Raw genomic sequence first — 22726 nt, 5'->3', positions numbered from 1 at the left:
TTACAAATTAGTATGTGCTTACGCTGCAATCTATACTGTCTACTAACAGTCTACTAACAGTAGACATTAGAACATACAGTCAAACAACTCTACAGCTCAGAATATATATATATATATATATATATATATATATATATATATATATATATATATATATATATATATATATATAACAATGAACACATTTACTTAAACAGCGTTTGTTTTGCAAAGTATGACGGTATATTTTAGTTTACCACAATGCATCAAGACAGGGGAAACGGTACTATCGTTGTGGAAAAACAAGGAAGCTACTCACAGCCTCTGTTTGCACTGGCAGTACCATTGCTAACATTTTTAAAATTACATTTGATTTACATCTGCACGGTTGCTAGCTCAGAAAACAAGTGTCGCTCTTTTGCAAATAATGCGCAAAAGAAGAAAGTAAAATGTTGCTTTTCAGCGTGTATCTGAGCTTTTATGTTTGAATTGGAAGTGGACTCTTCCGTAACCTTGGAGACAGACAAGCGAACTGAGACGCTGTGTTGGTGTGGAGAGTGGGACAATATACCACGGCTTTGGCTTTTCTGAAAAAAAAAAAACCTTTAATAAACTCAACTACAGCAAATAAAAGGGGAAAACCCTACATTTGAAAGATACACGAGCAGAGAAAAAAAAAAGAGGTAACGCATGGACTTTAACGGAGCACCTAAACCAACATGCAAAACAATTTTGAACACAGTTAATAACAGACAACCGTGTAAGTAAATATAGTGCTTTATATAACTATTACAGTAAACTTATAATGTAATTGTTTTAGCATTATTTAACAAGATCTTTTTTTTTTTTTTTTCATAACGATAATTAAGTGTTATCGACAGCGGTAGCTGTAGTGTGTGTGTGTTGCTGAACGTACACTTTTTTGTCGTGTCGCTTCATCAGCCCAGGAAGTACTGTTTTATAGAGTGTTATTTATTCATAAGTTCTTTCTACAAACCAGAAAATCTGATAATGTTGAGCTGACCCTGCGGTTTTTGGGTCAGCTGGGTCACCCATTAACGGGACATGCAGTTCTAACAGTTTAGCAAAGAGTGCTGTGGTTATTATGACGTCATAGTGATATACAGTACACCAGGACCCGTTTACAAAGTGCTTGCGTCAGCACAACGCTCCTTGGAGCCTTAAAAACACGTATTTGTAAAAATTGTGCATTTTGCTGTCAGGCAGGAAAAAAAATAAATGAAATAAATCGTGCACGTTTTTTAACTGGGCCAAAGGTATAAACAACAAGCAACCTGATTACTGTTTTTAAAAGGTAATCAAAGTCTGACGCATTGGTTCACCATGGTGAGTGCACTGCCCACCAAAGATAACCAATGCTGATGTCTTTGGTAGGTGTCCCATGCTGTTCAGTTAAAACGCAACCTTGATGGAATGCAGTAATTAGCAACACAAAACAGTAGCCTGACAGTCAGTCCAGGCCAGAGTTATCAACTGATATTTCATATACTAGCACACAATCAGCAAAAGCTGCTATTCAAGGCTGGCGATGTCAGCAAAGCTTGTGAAATGGCTTTACCGCTATGTTTTTACAATGCCTCCCATGATTTGATCATGCCTCGCTAGCACCTGCCTTGTTTAAACAGTGCTTCCCTCTATTTTTAGCGTTTAACCCTGTTATATAAACTGCAATAAGGGACAAAAGTGTGCTGAACAAATACCAGCTCTGCATGCGTTACATCAGTGGTGGATAAGGGACTTAACCTAGTTTAAAAAATTCAAGGCATCCTCCAGGATTTCAGTTTTTTTTTCCCATGACATCACTACTGTTTAAAGAACTTTAAAGCCTTGTATAATTTAGAACTGAGTCTGAAACTTCCCCAGCCAGTCTTTTAAACCTCTGGCTACAGATCAGGAGCTACCTTGCCATGGAGTTGACCGCTCACTGTCGGGTTGCCATTAATCTTTATAAATCAATACGTATTCATTACACAAGGAATAAGTTGATAACCTGCTCTCATTTTTCCTTCTTCCATGTTATTCTCTTCAGTTTGAACACCAGATAGGAAGGAGGAAGTTGACAGGAGTGTCCACAATGAGCAGGCACAGCATCGCTAGAATGGCTCAGATTCTTACCAATGAGCAGTTATTTGCAACAGAAATGTAAGTACTGTGGATATACACAGTGGTGCACATCAGTATTCACATCCCCCCCCCCCCCCCCCGAGTAGCTCACAATACCATGTTGATTTTGGTTGAATGTTTTGACACTGTGGTGGAAACACCAAGCTTCATGGTAAGGAGCCCAGACTCCAGTACTGAGCAGATTCTTCAAGTATTTAAAACTGAACAGAACAGGAGAAGGAAACCCCCACACTTAAACCTGTGATAAATTCAAAGCACATTTTTTTATACAGTTGCTCTGAATGCATCTTAGTATTCATGATCATGATTTTTCTTTACTAAACTTAATGTTGGACTAATGGTAAAAAAATAAAAAATAAAGTACTGCTATTGAAATCTAATTAAGTGGCTACAGATGTATCTTACAGTGTCTGGAGTCATACAAATACAGCAGCCACATTCGTGATTGCCTGAGGATAACCTTGCATATGTTTTGGAGTCTCGTAATTACAGGACCATGTTCAATGCCAGTTGAATTTCGTAGTTGTGTCAAGCAAAGTTGGATGTGTAAATGAAAGCATCAAAGTAAAATACAGTTTAGAATGTAATTTATTTGTAAATAACGGGCACTGTTGTTTGATACACTGCTGTTATGGATTCTGTCCTGTCTCATGACGATGAGATGAGGTTAAAAGCTCTAAAACCACCAGATGCTTGTTTATGGGGCGCAGGGGCGCCGGTTCGCACACAGCAAACAGATTTCATAGATTGGCTGCAGTCGAGCACCAAAGTTAAGTGTAACTGGAAGTGTTCCCAGACTCTGCCCTGTTTCCTATACATGGCTGAAGGCTGTCCTTAGCAAGTGGTTCTAAACATATTTTTCTTTTTTGAAAAGCAGTTTCCTTTTACTCTCAGCCTCCAACTATGAAATTCCTCACAGGTTAGCAAGAAATACGGATTGTATGTTGTCAGGCGTTTTTTTCTTTTTGATGAATGATCCTGTATCGTTTCCAGGTCAGACCCAGATTCTGCAGGAGTTGCAGTGAGAAGCAAGCCCTTGTGGAAGGATGACACCATCTCGAACCTGGAACCAGACACCGGCTTGCTGGTGACACACGTCAATCAAACACAAGATCTGCTGGTAATGCTTTACAGCACAACCCTGTCATTACAGTGTTGGGAGGTCAAATACCCAATGCATCGCAAGAGACATTCATTAGGCAGTCAGCCACTCTGCTGCTACTTACCAGAATAGTTAACAGGTTAAGTTGCCTGGATCAGTTCTAAATTTAATAAGCTTTTGTTGCAACAATTATGATTCAAGAGGGGAAAAAATCCTGTTAAATCCATTCATGGTGCATTGAATTTTTAAATAAATATACAATTTAATTACTATTATTGTATTAGTATTAGTACAATAGTAGTAGTTTTGCTGTTGTTCCTTTAAAATAATATTCAGTGTCAAAGCCAATAAATCTGGGCAAAGGCATTTTTAGAAAAATATTAGTCCATGCAATAAACATCAACGCTGTTGTAGAGGTATGTTTATAATAATAAGCAATAATACTGTAAATGCACGACTGTCACTCTTATCTTGATATTTCCGTGGAACAGTTTTTTCACAGCTCACGTCTAACAGCTTTGTTGCTAGGTTACAGCAGGCAGCATTGTAATGTCAGTTCTGTTAGATAGGATTTCTATTGTAATTTAAATCACTGCAGAGAAACACATTATATGCAGAGTGTAACTGAGTTTACAAGCCAAGGGAAGGCATTGATCAGTACAGCCTCTCGTTTCATTGGCTGTACAGAGACTCCAAAGCCAGAACATGAGTGCCAGTGACAGCCAGACCTCGGAAGAGTGGCTCAGGAACCACAGCTTGGATTCCATGAAGCTTTCAATCACACACCTCCTCAGCCAAGGCAGGGTCGTTATGTAAGTGTTCAGTGACGTGTTCACATGATTCAAAGGGTTGTATACATGTTTAATATAAACGTTATGCAAAGTTCCTCAAAATGAACAGTGGGCCCTATTCACTAAACATGTGTTTGTACTGGGCTCAAAGTGCACAACCACGGAACAAATTGAATGATCGTTTCAGTGAATTCAAATGTCAATGCTGTCTCATAGCATAGGATGGTAAACAATCACACTTCCAAGCAATTATGTTGGTGTGGCTCACCGTACTTATGGGTTTGCAGTCTAAGTATCATATCTGTTAATTTGTTCTTTACAGGGTCAAAGGAGACTGTATGAGGAAAGAAATGGAGTTCAGTGCTGATACGATTAACGCATTTGAATCAAGACTTTATGAGTGAGTATCATTGCATTCATAGTTACACAGTACAGTCTGTCCGTGACTGGCATAATTGACCGTCCAATTATGGGAATTTCCCTGTATGTGGTCCAGTTTAGTAGCTTTTCCTATACCAGTATATACAGTACAGGAGGTGAGCCTCCGGTTTGTATGCTGATTGTAAATGAACAACCAAGATTTCCATTTTCTCGCCTCTGTGTATCACAGCAGTCTGGTCCTTTTGTTCAAGTGGGTTGCTTTATCCTGCTATGGTGCTACAAGGCATATCTTTGAACCAGAGGTACAAACAGTTGTAATGGTATAAAACTAAAAAGAACAGTTAAATGATTGTTAGGTTTGTATCATGAAAATGGTTTGATTCTGAAGCCACTTAATTTCCCCAGGCATCACTTAGAAACAAGTGTAAGGGTCATTACCAGTAATTCTTGTGACATTTCAAGCTTTTATTCTCCGAATTAATTTCAGAATCCTTGAACTTTATCACTGGCGGATAAGATGGCTCATGGAAGGGAGCAGGAAGGTATTTTATTATTTTTTGCTTCTAACACTTTTGTTATTTTTCTGTATAAGATGATGTCCTTTGCATTCAGTTACAGTGTTACACTGTTTTTAACCTTCAGTAACTTGTAGGAAGCAGGGTGTGCTACATGAAGAGGTTTTTCCTCAACATTTTTTTCCCTGTGTCTTGTGATTCAGTCAAGTAATACTGTAATACTGTAACAGTGAAATGATAAACTATAAATCAAAACAAAGGCTTTCCAAACAGTGCAACTTTATTAGAAAAACAGCACTTAAAAATGAATTTAGCTCTTTTATTTGGCAATCCCTGGATTAATTGGCAACAAAAAAACATGAAGAAACACATGTTTATTAATGCTTTTAGTTGACCTCAGTTTGATTGATGATATCTGATGCACTCAATAAAAAGCTGAGAGTCAGGATTTGCCTAATGCACTGGAGAGAGAAGCAGGACTTTCATGTTTCTACAGTGTATTGCAGCATGGTGAAGATCCAGGAACAGGAATACTGAAGCCCTGACAGGCTGCTAGCCACATCACTTTCTTCTGTCTCCCTGTACTTCACTAAGTGTTTCTCTTAGCCCAGAAAATCTTGGTCATTAAAAGGCAAAGAGGCAGAAAGGCTACTGTATGTCTCGAAGACTCACCCAGGCGTGGTAGTAACAGAAATAAAATTTGTGCAACCATATTCAGCACAATAAAATAATGTGCATATTACATTTTTGTATGCCATTAAATATTTTCTTATTTAAGTCATAAATTGCTCACCTCCATTTTTTCCCCTAAACTAAACCATTATGGAAAAACAAATTTATAAACCTATGCAGCTGAACCCATTTTATATCACCTTGCTTAATATCGTATCTCGTTTATTAACACGATTTTTCAAACTCGCTCGCCATGCACCAGAGGTTCTTTGAGAAATTACCAGCGTCTCACAAACCCACTTATTGTCACGTTTTGGGCTTAACTAAGTAACCACAAGATATAATTAATTTCTAGCACAACTAACAAATAATCATCTCTTTTACTTTTGTTTCCCCATGAAAAAAACCACCTGGCAGGTCATTTGTAATGTTTTAGTTGGTGTTTTCCCACACCACACTGTATATTTTTGTCAGTAGCGAGTGCTCATTTATTTGCAGATGTTTGGGCTGGTTAAAGGGACCAGAGTAGGACTGGCTATCGATGCTTCTGATGCTAACTGCGGAGCCGGACGATCACATGGTTTTCAAAGAAGCCTCATGGTAAGTGATTAAAAATGTGTTTCCTAGGTTTTTTCTACGTTTGCAGAAGAAGTTAACCTCATCTCATGGCATGGTCTGTTACAGTAAGCAATAGCAGCATTAGCATTTTGTGCCTCCTGCAATCATATTCATTGATGTCATTCCAGTATCTGCTAGATGAACAGTTGTGTTACAAGAAACAACTATATTTGATGTCCATCGGCACTGATGACTCACCACTGTGGAGAACAGTCAGAGACGTGAACATTCGCACGTAAGCAACTTGCAAAATATATATTTTATCCCTGATTTTCTTCACTTTAGATTATCTAATTATGCTCAATCACCAGAGCAGTTCCCCACAATAGCTTAAGAGAGCTGAAGGTTCAGTGGGCGCCCTCCAATCCCACAACCAAGCCAATTTTACACCCAAGAGCTCAAGATCGGCCCCTGGAGGGCGAAGGCTAGCCCTGCAGGTGTCCGCCTGAACTCACTAGGCACCTGGCCATTGGGTCCACTGTATCGCGGTGAAAAGAAACAGACCCTGATGGTTTTGCCTTGTGTGTGTGTGTGGAGGTAGCTAACACCCTATAGTGCCTCTTCTCAATCCGAAGACTTGAAGCATAGTGCTTATCTGCTATAATAATGTTAGGGGCAAAAACGAAATCAATAAAACCAGTTCTCATTTTCTTTCCTTCAGCCTACACGAAGCCAGGCAGTGGGTTCAGCAGCTGCAGCCCAGTGGAGGCTGCAACATGCTGCACGCCATCAAGAAGATGCTTGCAATGAAGGAGCTGAACTCACTAGTTATCATCCTGGGAAGCTGGTAATACGATTCTCTTTGCTGAGCAGTGGCTGTGAAGGAATAGAAGAGGCTAGGCAGAAGCACAGCACAATAGAATTTGGGATGACGGCCTGAGTTGAACATTACAACTGGGTTCTCTGTTTTTCCTGGCTAACTTTTCCTGTTTCTAATCTGTGATTCAGCAAAAAAGCCTGCCCCAATAAGAAGTTAAATATGTGCTTGTTATTTAGCATATAAGTCTATAGACAATATTTATTCAAATATAAAATCTGGATGTCCGTTCAGAAAATTCTGCACATACAATGAAATCTGTTTTGTTTTTTTTTTCAGCCCTGATCAGACTTCGGACGTTTTGTTTGACTATATTGAACAGTGCATGATAGGAAGGAACTTACCTGTACACACTGTAGCATATAACTGCAGCAATCCCATGACCCATGTAAGGGCTGATTTGAATTATATGTATGTATGTAAGTAAGTAAGTAATAAGTAAGTTAGTTAGTTAGTTAGTTAGTTAGTTAGTTAGTTAGTTAGTCAAAGACAGCTCCAATGTCATACTGTCTCCATTGAGAGTTTGTGCTGATGGAGATAAAATTCACATGAAACAGAACAACAAAAATACATCTAAAACGATATTACTGTAACATAAAAACAGGAAGAGATTTTTAAGAATTCCCAGTATGCTGGAACAGATCTGTAAAATCCAGGGACTAAACATGCTTGCTTGCTTGCTTGCTGGACAGCAGCAGCGTTGAGTCCTGCCTAGTTCAGTAAGTAACCAGCCTGTAATTCCTTATCATCCCAGACTGTACTGAAGAAACTAGCCGAGGCCTCCAGGGGACGTTTCCACTGCTACAGCTCAGAAAGCCAGGTGATTAGCCTGACTTCTCGTTACTACACAGTGAAAACAAAGGCACATTTTCATTAGGTCTGCTGTACACAGCCTCGAGGAGGTGGATGAGGGGTAATCCACTCAGTAACAGTGGGGTCCAGAGACCTGCAATGAATTCATGTCCTGTAATCCCCTCTTCCCCCCCGTGTTTTCATCCTATGCACAACATGCCATGTACTTGATGCCTTGTGGGTGCCTGGAATGCCATTGTTTAGTGGCTCAGAGGCTTTCTTCATTGCAACATTGAAACTATTGTTCAGAATAATTGTGCAGTTATGGTATTCAGCCACCAAGTGGTGATAAGCATCTAGGGGCAGGGGTGGAAGTCAGTCAAAAAATACTTCATATGCATTATTTGCTTGTCCTAAATATTGTAAATAAAGCCTATAGCATGCAGTCTATATTCTTTTACAATCTATATTCTAATGTTGATACATTAGAATAAAGGCTAATCTAATGGCCTCTAGGTAAGTATGGCAGGGGGGGTGACTGGTGTGTGTACAGGAGCTTCCGATACTCTTCCTGCTTTGTGCTAATAACAGAGGCACTTAGTCTCCAGATTGAGCACAGTTAAAAGATCAGCCATGCAATTAATGCTGTATTATTTATCCATCTCCCGGTGACTCAGGATCTGACTTACAGCAGCTGTGATGTTCACCTCCTGTGGAGTGAGTCCCAGAGAGCGGTGGATCTGCTGAACAAGATAAAGGGAATGCGTCAGGGGATGATGGGGGACGCACTTATCAGGATTATGCAAGAGGTAACAGAGATAATTATACACAAGGTTAGCATAATACACTTGAAGCTCTTACATAAGAAAACAAAATCAGGATGTCTTGACAATCCAGTTTGTGAATTTTTTCGTATTTTTTTTTTTGCTTCACGCTCAAAAGGTCAAAGCGTTATGGTAAATGCAAATAAAAGTTTAAAACACAGACTGATATGCAGAATACATTAACCACACACCCACAAGACTTATACAAGACACATCCTTTGGCATTACCTATTACATTTTGAATGATATAAGGCTGTGAGAGATAATCTGTTTGTTTTTTGTAAATGCTTTTTGGCGTACTGTTTTATAGATTTCCACCGAAGTTGCAAAGTTACCACCAGCTCATTTTCTCCCGAGACCTCCTAATCACGACCGACCCCTCAGCATTGAAATGCCAAACTTCCTCCCTAAAACTTCTGTAGACTGGATTAAGAGCAATGGGCTAAAAGGTACTCCAGTATAATCATTAATAGTTTTAGGAGAATAATAATAATAATAATAATAATAACAAATCATCTTATCCTGCAATGACAGAGCAAGGTGCTCCAGCTGCATTAGACAGCAACCACTGTGCACTCAGAAATATTTCTACAATTAGAGTTTTGTTTTTGTGCTACATTGTATAGCAGCTCTGGTGATAGTTCTGTGCTGATAGTTCTAAGACCACCTGAACTCTACTCGTTGGGTCCCCTTGGCCATGTTTGGTACCCATGAGCTTACACAGCAGATAATTCCCTGCTCATTCCTGTTTATAGAATGGTGTTACCTTTGCATTTACTCATTTTATCAAATGAATAATTTGTGTATGCATATACTGTTGGCATGATAATGAGGTGTGATTACTGCAGTACTTCCAGAAAATCTAGTAAGAATAAATAGGTAGTGAGAAACTGTTGCCTTAATGAGCCATTTAATCCCTATATCCCATAAAAAAAGAAAAACAAATAACTTAAGGAAACCTTCTGTACAATATTAAAACTGCATTTATATTTACAGCAAAGAGGCTCAGCCTGTACCAGGTACTTGCCCCCAATGCCTTCTCCCTGGTAGAGGAGTTTGTGCCCATTCTCAGAAAGACTGTGTGTTCAACTCTACACGAGGTACAAGTGAAAACAGAATTATTTTTTTGTCCTTTTGACTTCCTGCTGCACGCCTTCCAGTTGAATGCTAATGTTTGTTTTTAGCAGGGAGGATGGAAACCCTTCCTTCTTCAAATGGAAGAAAAGTCACTTATTGTTGTTCAGCTGTGCTGGAAAGCATTTTAATCTTGTTTGTATAAATGTTAGTATAAAAGGTGGTTCTGAAAAATTGTATAATTACCCCCATTGTGTTCCAGCACATTTGCTGCCCACCTGATCAGCCAAAAATGTAAGCCAGGCCTCTGTGCACACTTCCCTGAGCATACCTTGTGGTATGAATGGTTCATACCAAGGTTTTGTGTACAGCTTCGCTAGTGCAGCAGATTTAAAAGACATGCATTCTAATTGTCATTGTTTTTCATTTCAATAGAAAGCTATGATGCAGTTTGAGTGGCATGATGGGACTGTGAAAAATATCCACGTGGATCCACCCTCGTTATACAACTACCAGGTACTTTTGTTTTTAATTAAATATAAAAAATATGAAACCTTAGAATAGATAGATGACAGCGTTTGTATAATATTTAAGGGGTCTTTTTAGACTGCCATCATTAAGAAATGACCTTGCTCCAGCAAAGTAAAATATGGTATTGACTTTATTAACCATAACATCCATCAGTGCTGAAACAGAACATCGTTGCCCTACTAAGTTATGTTTGCTTTGTACTTGATACAGAAACTGCTTGGTCAAACTGTGAAGATGTATGAGAAGAGAGTTGAATGGCTGACCAGCGGCAGTAGGCAGATATGGGGAACAGTCTGTGAGCGGAGGCAAGTAGACCCCGTGCTCTTTTGCCCTCATAATTATAGGGTGTGATAAACCACCACAGCAAGCTGAAGGTAGAAGGTCAATAAGGAAGCAAGGCTGGGGTCCCGCGTGGTGCGCAGGGTGAGTCATACAGCACAGGTTCGCGTCCTGGCTGTGCAAGGTAGGCCGGTCTTCGCTGGGGACTCTGAAGGGAGCGTCGCATTGGCTCAGGCTCTCCTGTGGGTTAGGGAGGTAGAACCAGCAGGGACTGCTTCTCCTCATCGTTCTACAGTGAACCCTGCTGGCCAGGTGCTCGGTGAGCTCAGAACTGAGACCTGCAGGGCTGGCCTTTGTCCTCCACCCGCTCTCGAGTTCCTGGCTGAAAAAGGAAGCTGGCTTGGTCGTGGTGTTGGAGGATGCCCACTGAACCTTCCGGTCTCCTGAGACAAGTGGGGAATTGCTGCGGTGAAGAAAAAAGCGATTGGGCATTCCAAATTGGGAGAAAATAGGGGGGTAAATTATAACTGGACACACTAAATTTATTTAGAAAAAAAGGAAGTAAGGCTGAGCAGCTCTGTTAACAAGACATTGAGTCAGGTAACAGTGTGAAAATGTTAGCAGCTTGCAGCGCTAGGACTTCAGTCTAATTATTAAGAGTTTTAAACACTTTAGATGTTATATTCTAGCTCAGTTCTGCCTAAATTAGGTAGCAGTAGAAGTATGTGAAGAGTCCTGTATTTGCTGTGATGCTTGCCCACCCATTCCTTTAATTAGCTAGTAATTAGCCCCTTGTCAATCACATCTCCTTCCCTGTCTCTCCAGGGTGATCATACTGGTGGACATATCTGTGACTAACTCCATGTACATCATTCATATCCAGCATTCCCTGCGGCTGCTTCTGGAGCAGCAGATGACCAATAAGGAGTGCTTCAACATCATAGCGTAGGTTTGAGACCCGCAGTACAATTTATTCCGTATTACTCCAGACCCCTGATGCTGGCTCTGCTGCTGTGTTATCACAAATATAAGCGTGTGTGCTTAAGCGCCAAATAATGTTTTTTCCCATGATTATTTTCTGCTGGTTTTTGTTCACAGATTTACACATAAGCTGAGTTTTTTTATTTAATGCTTTTGTGTGATAAGTTTTCTGCACATGCGTCACATGAATGCACCCTCTATAACACACACATGAGATGATATTCACCATAATCCTGGATTTATTATTTTGCAATAGAAATAAAGAAGTAGAATGAAAGATGTAGCTACTCCAGTTTTTATTTTTTATTTTTTGTTTAGCAAAGATAAATTTGCTCTACCAAAGCTGCATAATTCTCACAAAAATAACTTTGAGGAGCTGACATGTAGAGTATTAAGTCTATTTAAAAAAAAGCTAATAAATCCTGATCAAGCAGGGTGGATACTGGATCTGTGTTTTTTTTTTCTATTCCTAGCTTGGAACAATCTATTCTTAGCTCTGCTGATCAGTACATTAATCAGCAATTTAAAGAAGCCTAGCTATGTAGTGTAGAATTACCAGTAGATAAACGACGTTTTTATCCAGAATAACTAAACTGTGCTTGAAATTCATTTTGTTAAATGGGTTTTGTTACAGCACCTCATATCATGCTAGTAAGAAAACAGGGATCATATAACCAGGGAGGTACTTTATTCTTCGAAAACATAGAAATGACAAAACTTCTACCGTTTATAAATAAACGCTGTACAACTAACAGTGTCTTTTGGACTGTTTTCTCATGATCAAATACATACATCGACATATGACCAGCCAAAAGAGGTACAAACATAAGTTACATGTGCAGTAGTTTTGGTGACTTTTATGTTTTGTTAGTTCTAAAACTAAAATGTCGAGATTTTGCCATTTTTGACAGATATGGCTCAGAAACGAAACCCTGGAACACGGAAATGGTTCCCCCAACTCCAGAGAACCTGCAAGATGCCTGGAAGTAAGATAATTATCCTAGAACATCTGTTAATCTATCACATTGAATAGCAAATTGATGAAAAAGAGACTTCTAAAGAGAGAGAAATAACACTTTAGAGATATGAATTATGTAGACAGTGCAATTCGCTTATAGCATTAGTGGTTAAAGCTTTTTCCAGTTGCCATCTGGATGGTAGTTGTTTTTCACAATACCCTGTTTATCAGATGTGATAACTGGAGAGCACTATTTGTGTCTAGGTGGGTTCAGAGCTTGCAGTGTGAAGGGAGTCGGAATTTGATGGGTGCCCTTAAACACGCCCTGGAGGTGGAACTACTGGATGAGCAGATTGACTGTCTGGGGATTTACCTGTTCACCAGCGGAGTGCCAGATCAGGACGGGGTGTGTAAAAGCCGTGCTTTAATCAATCTGGAGGGCTGCCATGTAGACTGCTGTCCGCTGATGCTAAGGTGTGTCTGTTTTAGGCCCTGGTAAGCAGCTACGTAGCTGAGCGGTGTGGCGGCTGTGATCTGCGGCTGCACGTCTGTCTCTTCAGTTTGGATGAGTTTGACCTGCAGGGCTCCATCCCAGCCCGCTTCGCCACGGCCAGCGACACCGCCACCTCGCTCAGGGACCTGGCGCTCAGCGGCATGGGCCGCTTCCACTGGTTTAAGGAAACTGGTAAATGGGGTTCCATTCTGTGCACATGGAAAGGAATGCTGTGTGCAAAACAATTTCGACATATTCATCCGTAACTTTAAAACACTCTGAGTTAAAATAAAGTCTTATTTATTCGGTTCTTTGTCCAAGTTTATCTGCTGAGATGTAACCACCTAAAGGCTGCAGCAGGCAGCCCAGTGTGCTAAGTAGTTCATTATAGTGATTCTGGTGCTACCAACCTGATGGTTCTAATTTGCACATGTTTTACAGGCATCATAGAAAGTGATGACATTAACATCATAATGGCAGAAATGGAAAAAGCAGTCAATTACTCTCAGAAAGTGAGTTTATTTTTGAAATGCATTTCATTGTGGCCCTGTAGATTCCTCATTTGCACTCCTTCAGTAGCTGTGTTGCCTGTTAACACCTGTCGGATATCTCTGTCTACCCTGTGCAGTGTGCCATGCTGGTGGAGTCTCTTAAGCAGAGGTCAGATAATAAGCAGCCAGACGACGACCCTGAAAGCGAAGCGAGCCAGAGAGCGCAGATTAAGAGAGAGAAGCGTAACCCACTGAAACTGTCTTCACCAAAACCCACAGCACTCACGCTGGCCAGGATGGTTAGAGGCACTTTTCATTTTAATTTAAAACGTGCTAGATAGACTGCCTAAAAATATATACTGTATAATACAGCACTAACAAAGAAAAGGTACAAGAGGCATAGCTGAAGTTCCACATAACCATTCTATGGCACGATTATTATTGCTTGTTCTGGTATGAGCTGTTGTCTAAATCGATGCAAATGGAAAACCCAGATACAGCAACTCTGCTTTTTTTTTTAAGAAGAAATATAAAACTCTTATTAGATGTAAATTGCTCCAATTAATTTAGGGTACAGTTGAACCATGGCCAGTCCTGGAGAGCCTCAGGGTCTTCTGGTTTTCATTCCACCCAAGCTCTTAATTACTTAATTGAACCAATTATTTTCTTAATTGGTCAACACTAATATGTTTCCTAGGTCTTCGGCCATTGAGGATATAAAGAAACCCAGAAAACCTTCAGTTTTGTGGATCAGGATTGGCCACCCCTGCCCCTTATCATATAGGTCTCAAAATACTTAATCTAGACCACTCCCCAGTAATTCTAGCTAACTACGTTTGGCAAATATTATAAGTATATAATATTATACAAATATGCTTAATACGTGCATTATTTTGCACAATATAAGTTTTTTACACATAAACTCAAGGTTAACAGCTAGTTACAGCAATATGATCATGTTAAAGACAAAAATAACTTTTACATTCTTGCTCAGGAGGCAAGAACTGGAGCCCTAAGGCAAATCATTATTAGCTGTGTAATCTTCTGTTGAGGTTAATTAGGGTTGATGTTAGAGAGGGGACGTTGCAGCATTTTTCCTTGTGAATAGTCCAGATTTTGTTTTAATGAATATCTAAACCCAGGCAGGAGAAGGTCAGTGATGTTGTGTGAGCCGAGTCCTTTTTTGGAGACACACACGTAATGTAATTGAAAAAGGAATTTTGTGCCACTCCCACTGTAAGGCTTATGAAAGGTGCTGCATCTTCTGTGTAAATTAAGATGAGTTCTTAATTTATGTGTTATTCTACACACAATTATTAAGAATGTGGTCATGAACAGGAGATGAAATGTGGTTTGACTCTGCAGCAAGCTAGAGAAGACAGCCTGGAGGACAGTCCACCTTCCAAAGCTTTGACCTGGCGTCCAAGCAGTGCTAAAGTCAGCATTCCACCAGGTGAGAAGGTTTAGATACAGCTTCCCCATGGAATTCTGTAATATTGAGATGCACGGGACACACATGACTAAAAGTATTGTGGAACACAGATCTGAAAGTCAGTGGGTCTTTTACAGTAATAAACTTATAGTCCTGTGGTTTAATGCAGCACAACCGATGAAGAGCTGGAGCCTGAGTGAAAACGAAGTCAAACAGAAGAAAAAAATCAAAGTCTCTCAGTCTGTGTTTTATACAGAAGAAGGGAACAGCGTGGGTAAGAGAATTACGTTTTATTGTATGAACTTCTCTTAAGATATATGTTCCGGTCATTTTTATATGTGTTTTCATTGCCATAGGTTTGGTGTTTAAAAAGTACCCAAAAGCAAAAAGTGTAAGAAAATCCATTCCCTTTGCTGTGCTGCCAAAAGAGGAGGAGATCAGTTCAACTAAACAGGTGACATATTTTAACACAAGCGTAAACATTTTCAACTGTACCATTTTTTAAAATATTTCTTGTATTGACTAGTACAGTGCCAGTTAGACGATTATTTGTAATTGAATGTATCATTTTTGTTTTAACGGATATGATTTAAGCAAGCAATTAAAACTACACCTACCACGTGTGTTGTAATTTGTATAATTCTTTCCCCTCTGCTCGTGAGCAGTGGCTGAAGAAGTTCAGCATTAAAAGGTTAAAGTTAGACCTTCACCGACTCCTGTCTGGCCCAGACTGCACCCATCAGAAAAAGCTGGTGCCTGCCGTGCAAAAGAAAGTATCTGCAAAATACTGCACCATCTTCCCCAGTGTCGAAGTGAATGTAAGTGTGAATGGCTAGAAAAGCATATGATAAGTATACATAATGAGGTGTGCATGCGATTGTAAAGAATACATGATTGTTTCAAAAGCAGTATAACCAGAGTGGGATGGAGCTTGTTCTAGGTAAATTGTGTCTCTTTAATGTTTTGATTGCCCATTGAAACAGGTGAAACTCTGTTCAACAGGCTTGATCCTTTCACAGTCTCGCCGTTGAGTTGATGCAAAACTATTAGGATGTATTTTCAATGGTGCCTATTTAACAAGAAGCACAACTGAAAATAATAACACAGTGTTTGCTGTTTTGAGGGTGTTGTGAAGCACTTGCAGTTTCAGCCCACTGAACTGGAGGAGTACGTCGATCAGACAGAGAGAGTGATTCGGCGCTACATACAGAGGATGCAGTGGCTGCTCTCAGGTCAGTCTGTCTCTCATTCACACAGTTTAATACAGGCAGTGTGTAGGGGTCTCTTACTGTACATGAGATGTAATCTTGTGCAGTTTGAGAGAGAGAGAACTGCGATGCCCAGCTATCATGGTTTAGATCAATTTAATAGATACCACTGCCTTCCTATGAGCCAATCCATTTCATTCAGAATATGATTAGGTTTCCCAGGAGCCTTGCACTGATGTCTCTTAAAATTAAATTACTGCCTGATAGTGACTGGAGAAGAGTATGCTTTAAAGTGAAGGAAAAATGAATACCACCTGCCATTCTGTCTTATAACAGCTAAGAATAAGATGGAAAGGCTCTGAAAAGGCAGAAATGTGTTAGATTACAGAACACAGCTATGGCCAAAAGTTTGCATGACCTACAATTTTAAGATTGAGACTTAAAACTGTATAAACATAATTTTGATCTTTTATTTAACATCAGGTAATCAAAGAAACTACAAAATGATCTTTCCAGAATAGAAGTACTGTATTTCATTTTAGATTTCAAACTGTCACTGTTTTAAATTTTTGGTCCGTTTTTTTATTAAGTAGATGGAAATCTACAAATCGGTATATAATTCAACATGTTAAAGTAACATTTTATGGCAGGTTTCATTTGTTAATTCTATAGGGTGCAAAACTTTTGTATATTTCAATCAAGTTCCATCTAATTTGATAATGTCAGTTTATAATACAGTATAATTTATTGTATTGAATGAAAGATCTGCGTGAATCTTTTTGTACAAATCTGTCACATACAGCGATGAGGGCAATGGATTTGATTCTCCTGTTTGCCATTATTAAGTCATGTTCATTGCTCTTGTCATCACAGCCTCAAGCATCTTCAAAGGGTGACCAAGACATTGCAGTGTATTAGGCTGTGTTCACACTGGGTCCGTTTAGAGGGTTTGGTCCACATTCAGTGTGGTTCGGTACGTTGATGTGATGTGTGAACAACAAAGTCCGCTTGGGAAACGAACCGTACTGAGCCATTCTATTAACAACTGGAGTAATGCTTCAATAGCTGCCATCTTACCTTGCAGGATATTGTAAACACCCGGTTCACAGACCATATAAACAAACTGCACTGTGTGAATACAAACTAACTCGATCCTGAAAAAAAAAAAAAAATGGAAAAGAACCACAAAATTGAACGTTAGCTCACATCCAAACAAACTCTGCCCCTTTGCTGGCAGATAAGTGTGAACAGCAAGCAAATTAATACAGTGTTTCAAACTAAACGAACCAGAGCCAGTCCGTTTGAAACTGACCCAGTGTGAACGCAGCCATAGAAGTGATAATTACTGTCTGCAATAATATTGCACGGTTTATCAGTTTAATGCTTATTTATCTCTCTGGTTGTGGATCACAGCTGCATTTGCATTATGTACTGCTGACATTGGTTTATTTACCTGGATTTATTTATGAGGACTGGACACTGTTCAGATTAGTGGTCTGTTCAGAACTTCAGCATCTTGGGATGCATCCATCTATAATTCCAACAGCATGTCAGATTGCTGTCCGCAAGGCCTATGAGAGGACTGGAGACTAACAGACACAATCAGAACCCTAAAAATATCAGGATATTATCAACGTTCAAAGTGGAAACACTATATGTAGCTGTTTTTTAATTCCAATGTGGTAAAAACATGAAATTATATGTTTTTCAATTCAGGATGACAATTGTTGTAAAATAATTGCCATTCTTTTAATGTACTGTGTATATTTGCATATATTTATGTTTCTTCCTACATAGGCAGTAGACGCTTGTTTGGGACAGTACTAGAAAAGAGTGTCTGTATTCTTCTGGATTCTTCAGGCTCCATGGATCCCTACCTATCAGATGTTAAAAAGGAAATGACTTCCCTGATATGGGAACAGCTACATAAGAACGGTGTAAGGTGGGTGCTGAAGTTGCTGTATACATTGAAATGTTGCAAACTATGTAGTTCCAGAAAACCAAATGTACCGGCAGGGATTCCTGTCCAAATCACAATGAATAATGAATTAGAACTTGGAAGTTGGTTATGGTAAAACATTTCACCCAGCACACCAGCAATTTACTGAAGAGTCCACATACCATATTCCTCATTAGTAAATGTCTGTATTCAGATAGCTTTGAGTTGTTGTACAGCATGTATTTCAGTGATATGCAGTATGCTCTTGTCCAGTACAGCATGCAGACACTCCCCACAGAGTGCATGAAAGCCACCTACAGGTGATTCTGTCGGGTTTTGACAAAGGTTGACCTCGGACTTGAGCCACACATCTCCTCTCATGTGAGGGACTGCTTCTGTCAACAGCTTCAACCTGCTGAGCTTCTCAGACAGCGTGCAGGTGTGGAAGGACAGGCTGATGGATGCCACGGAGGAAGCCTGTCATGATGCGGTTCAGTGGGTGTCGATGGTCAAAGCCCACGGCAGCACCTGCACTCTGGAAGCCTTACAGGTAACACGTCTACATTAAGGGTAGCAGCAGCCTGGAGAAGTGAACTGTTTTACTGAGTTAGTATTGAAATGCTGGTTCTCTCACCTAACTGCGAGGGAAGGTGCCAGGGCTTAAGCTCCAGTTGCTGTACCTATAACGATGTGTATAATGATTCTTTTTTTTATTTTTTTTTCAAAGGCTGCCTTTCAGTTTGTGGATGCTCAGGGCTTCTACCTGCTCACTGATGGGAAACCAGATACCAGCTGCAACTTCGTTCTGAAGGAAACAGAGAAGATGATTCAAGGGAAGCAAATAGCAGTTCATGCTATTTCCTTTAACTGTTCGGACAGGTACTGAAAAAGCCTGTGAACTCTGAAGAGGAACGATAGACACACACAACCTGTCCAGTGCTGGCATGGTTCATGTTGGAGGGTATAGATTGCTGTATATGCTGTGAAGAGTTGATTTTGAGGCTGTATTCATTAAACATTTCACTAAATGCATCGGATTGACTGAAGAAAGGCAATGGGTTGTCTGATATTCTACAAAGACATTTTACAAAATATCTTCCTTCACCTACTCTATATGTAGAATCAAAACCAACAGTAAATGGCATTAAGTCTTGCAACACTGCCTAACCCTATTTAACAAATGATTTCAGTGTGTGTCTTGAGCTTCGGTTTGTGAATTTGTATTGTTTTTATTTATCGGATGCATGTGGTCCTGCTCTCCTTCTTCACAGCACTGCGAATGAGTTTCTGAAGAAGCTGGCGTCCCAGACGGGTGGCCGTTATCATCGCTGCCACGGAGAACTGGACGGACATTTGGTGGCACACAGGATGTTGACTGAAGGGTTTACAGATGAAGATGTAGGTCTTTAATTAAGCTTTTGTGTGTTTGCCCTGACGATGTAAAGTGTACCAGTGAACAAGAGTTACTGAAATATTACTAACCTGGAATGTACTACAGTACCTCTCATTTTTGTGAGTTTTGAATCCTAATCTAGATAAATAACCTGATGTTTCATCTTTCTAACTGTAGGTATTCAAAATGACCTGCATTTGTTTTTGTTTAGTTTTTACACAGGCATGTAGTTTCAGAAACCATTAATACCACTGCAATGCAAACTTAACAAACTGCTCCCTCATGATTTAATTGTATTTGGGATTACAAAAATAACAACAGTAAATCAACAAATTGGGTTGGTTATTCATGTGAAGAATATTTTTTTTCCGTAGGATCCTGTTCTTCCAGCTTTTGAAGGGGATGATTTAAGGAGACTTGCTTTGGAAATTGGGAAAGCCAGGCACTTCTTAACACAAGCCAGGACCTTTCGGTCAGTAAATTTATAAGCAAATGTGTATTTATGATAAAACTTATAATAATTCTACTTCTACTACAGCACTAATAGTGTTCATACAATACACTGCAAAAAGACTTATGGAATAATTTCAGGATATTCCCTGCTTCATTTTGAATCTTGTGTCTTGTCAAAATCTGTTTTGTTCCCTAAAACAGAGCACTGCTTTTGGACAAACAGATGAAATCGGATAAACTGGATGCATTTTCTACAAGCCCTGTGTACTCAGGTAATAAAACCAAGAAGCATCTTCAAGGAGTGTTTTATTCTCTCTGAATCTGCAAAGGTGGAACTCACTGTTTCAGAGGGGAGGTGGCGATAACTGGTGCACAGCTCATGTACTCATTTTTACACTGGCCACATTAAAGAAATTCTACCTTGCGCAGATATGCCAAATATTAGGATGATTAAGGACACATATTAAGGGATAATAAGCAGATTCAGGAATGTATTATTGCTTTAAATGTTGTTGATGTATGGCTGGTTTCACAGAAATTAGCACTAGTCTTGGACTGCCTTATCTAAGGTAACATTAGGTAGTCCAAGATTGGTGTTAAATAGGGTTTGTGAATCCAGTGTTAGTGGTGTAAGTGCACCTGCATTAGGCTGAATCTGGATCAAGGCAGGTCTGACCTCTTACCTAGATGTCATGCTGTAATCCTAAATGCAATATTGCACTGGCTTTCTTCTGCCAGCTGTGCAGCTACAGCTTTTAAACTTGTTTTTCTGTTTTGTTTTGTTTTTTTTTTTCCAGAAAAGTCAAAGTCTAATCATCTTGTATCCAAAGGCACAATAAGCTGAAGAACTAAAGCCAGTAATATGCTGTGTGTATTATATATATATATATATATATATATATATATATATATATATATATATATATACACACACACACACATATATAGAATATCTATAGAGTGCTCTGTACGAAACCAGCTAGAGGTGAGAGAGACTTAAGTGACATAGCCATCTAATACAAAGACATTTCGGATGGCTATGTCACATGAGGGTCTACTTTATAGAATATGTCTATGCATAAACTAATACACTATTACTATATACTTTACATATCTGTTGTACTGTTTCTTTTTTATTTGCTTTTTAATCAGTTGCTTTGATAATGTCAATTAAAACAAGACATGTATTTTTCTGTTTGTTAATATATATGTGTGTGTGTAAAAATGTTCACTGTGTTTGGAGAAGTTTGAAATATAAAGAGTGTTATATTGGATTGTGTTGTATGTTAGTTGATCTCTTAGAATTTGTTAATAGAAGGCACACATATCCCATACCCTGGAACCCTAACTATGTCAATTTACCATACTAATTTCATTTATATAGCATCTTTCATGTGCAAGCATCCCAGGGTGCTTTACAAAAAACATACATAACTAAACAGCAAACCAAATGAGCTTCAAACTGCTTGCTAGTGAAAGGCTAAATCAAATTTTAAAATCCTGACAAACAGAAGGGAGTTCCAAAGTGAAGGAGTTCAGATGAAAAGCCCTTGAGCCGCAGGTTTTGAATTAATTTCTTGAAATAACCAAGAGGCCATCCCTTGCCGATCTCAAAATACAAGCTGGTTTAGGGAATAAGTAACATGAGTAGCATTGTAATTGGGAAGAAGCTTTTGAAATCAGTAACAGTAAAACGAACCCCTTTCATTCCTCACTCTCCATCACTTCACTGTAGTGCGATCTTAGAGTGCTCACCCAGTGCTGGGCACCAGGATTCTGCAACCGAGACCTACAGCATATGAACCGTAATTCCCTGTTGTCCTTGCTTTATCTCCCTGACTCTATAGGGATTTATTTTAATGATCTAAGCAGTAGCAGATGAAGCTACCACAGCCTTTTAAGCCTGTACAGGGTGTGTTTCTGAACCAGTGGCAATGAAACCAGTTCAGACAAATTATACAATAATAAATACTAAGAAAGTATTGTGTTTTATTTGGAGGGGGGATGCCAAAAAGATTAAAAGCACCACCACTCCCATGAATGTTTGTATTATCTGATTCTCAATCTGGATAGGATTTACAATGCATACAAAGCGTGGCAGGCACTATTGCTTTTACACAGTCATGATTATTATTAGAGGAACCCTATTGCACAAAACCATAATTCAAATTGATTTGAATTACAGGTAAATTAAGTACTGTATGTTTATTTTGAACACTTTATGAGAGAGAACAAAGAGAGAACAGCACCCAGAGTATATTAGATATATATATATCATATATATAATCTATATATATATATATATATATATATATATACAGGGATTATATATTTGTTTTGTCACATTGAAACGAAGAAAACTAAACTAAACTAACCAGGACTGCAGACCCTCTTAACAAGAATACTTGATATTCTATTAATTAGAAATCCATTAGACATGTCAAGGTTCGGTATGAACTAAGCATGAATGAATAAAAAACAATACTTATTAAAATATAAAAGAAAGTAATAACCTTTAGCAGATGTAAAATTATAATATCATAAAAAAAAAAAAAAACTTATTTGAGATACATCCTACCTAAAAACATTTTAACAGGATGTAAAATCCATACCTCAGTAACCTTTCAAAAGTTTACCGTTGATAAATTCCCGTGGTTATCGCTGAAGTTGTAATTGCTTTAGAAGTCATTATTGTATAGTGGTACAGTATTACTGAAATAGGCAGAATTAGCAAATAAAGTACTTTTGCGTGCCATCTGTTGCATGTGTTTGTGGGCGTAGGTGTGAATGTATCTTTGGGCGCTCTGCACCATGCTAGCGTGCTGCTGTACCCTCTTTTGACGCAGGTGTAACATTTA

The 22726-nt window shown here is 39.1% G+C and overlaps 1 protein-coding gene across 2 annotated transcripts; it reads left to right on the top strand.

The window, feature by feature from the left end:
- Positions 1–341: 341 nt before the first annotated feature.
- vwa3a (von Willebrand factor A domain containing 3A) lies at positions 342–21142 on the top strand. 2 transcript variants are annotated; one of them, XM_041229784.1, is made up of 34 exons: positions 342–739; positions 2030–2142; positions 3118–3244; positions 3914–4038; positions 4340–4417; positions 4886–4940; positions 6084–6185; positions 6332–6438; positions 6865–6990; positions 7300–7408; positions 7775–7840; positions 8490–8621; positions 8947–9085; positions 9633–9736; positions 10146–10226; positions 10452–10546; positions 11346–11465; positions 12413–12487; positions 12724–12865; positions 12949–13144; positions 13394–13464; positions 13581–13742; positions 14809–14896; positions 15045–15149; positions 15232–15329; positions 15541–15693; positions 15999–16107; positions 17944–18025; positions 18428–18572; positions 18750–18901; positions 19294–19420; positions 19790–19887; positions 20070–20140; positions 20666–21142. In XM_041229784.1, the coding sequence occupies exons 2-34, from the start codon at positions 2075–2077 to the stop codon at positions 20710–20712; spliced, it is 3555 nt and encodes a 1184-aa protein (XP_041085718.1). In that variant the 5' UTR covers positions 342–739; positions 2030–2074; the 3' UTR covers positions 20713–21142. The 2 variants fall into 2 exon arrangements, with proteins under 2 accessions (XP_041085718.1, XP_041085717.1); XM_041229783.1 differs by having other exon boundaries at positions 343–739; positions 17881–18025.
- Positions 21143–22726: the final 1584 nt, after the last annotated feature.

The sequence above is a fragment of the Polyodon spathula genome, chromosome 26 (assembly GCF_017654505.1).
Source record: "Polyodon spathula isolate WHYD16114869_AA chromosome 26, ASM1765450v1, whole genome shotgun sequence".
Taxonomy (NCBI): domain Eukaryota; kingdom Metazoa; phylum Chordata; class Actinopteri; order Acipenseriformes; family Polyodontidae; genus Polyodon; species Polyodon spathula.
This window is presented reverse-complemented; position numbering and strand designations above follow the sequence as displayed.

What these genes read in the sequence shown, in the direction of transcription:
- vwa3a (XM_041229783.1), top strand. Translation starts at nt 2,075, where the DNA reads ATGAGCAGGCACAGCATCGCTAGAATGGCTCAGATTCTTACCAATGAG. An exon ending in CAGTCAATTACTCTCAGAAA is followed by an intron (nt 13,465 to 13,580) that starts GTGAGTTTATTT and finishes TACCCTGTGCAG; the next exon opens with TGTGCCATGCTGGTGGAGTC. An exon ending in CACTCACGCTGGCCAGGATG is followed by an intron (nt 13,743 to 14,808) that starts GTTAGAGGCACT and finishes TTGACTCTGCAG; the next exon opens with CAAGCTAGAGAAGACAGCCT.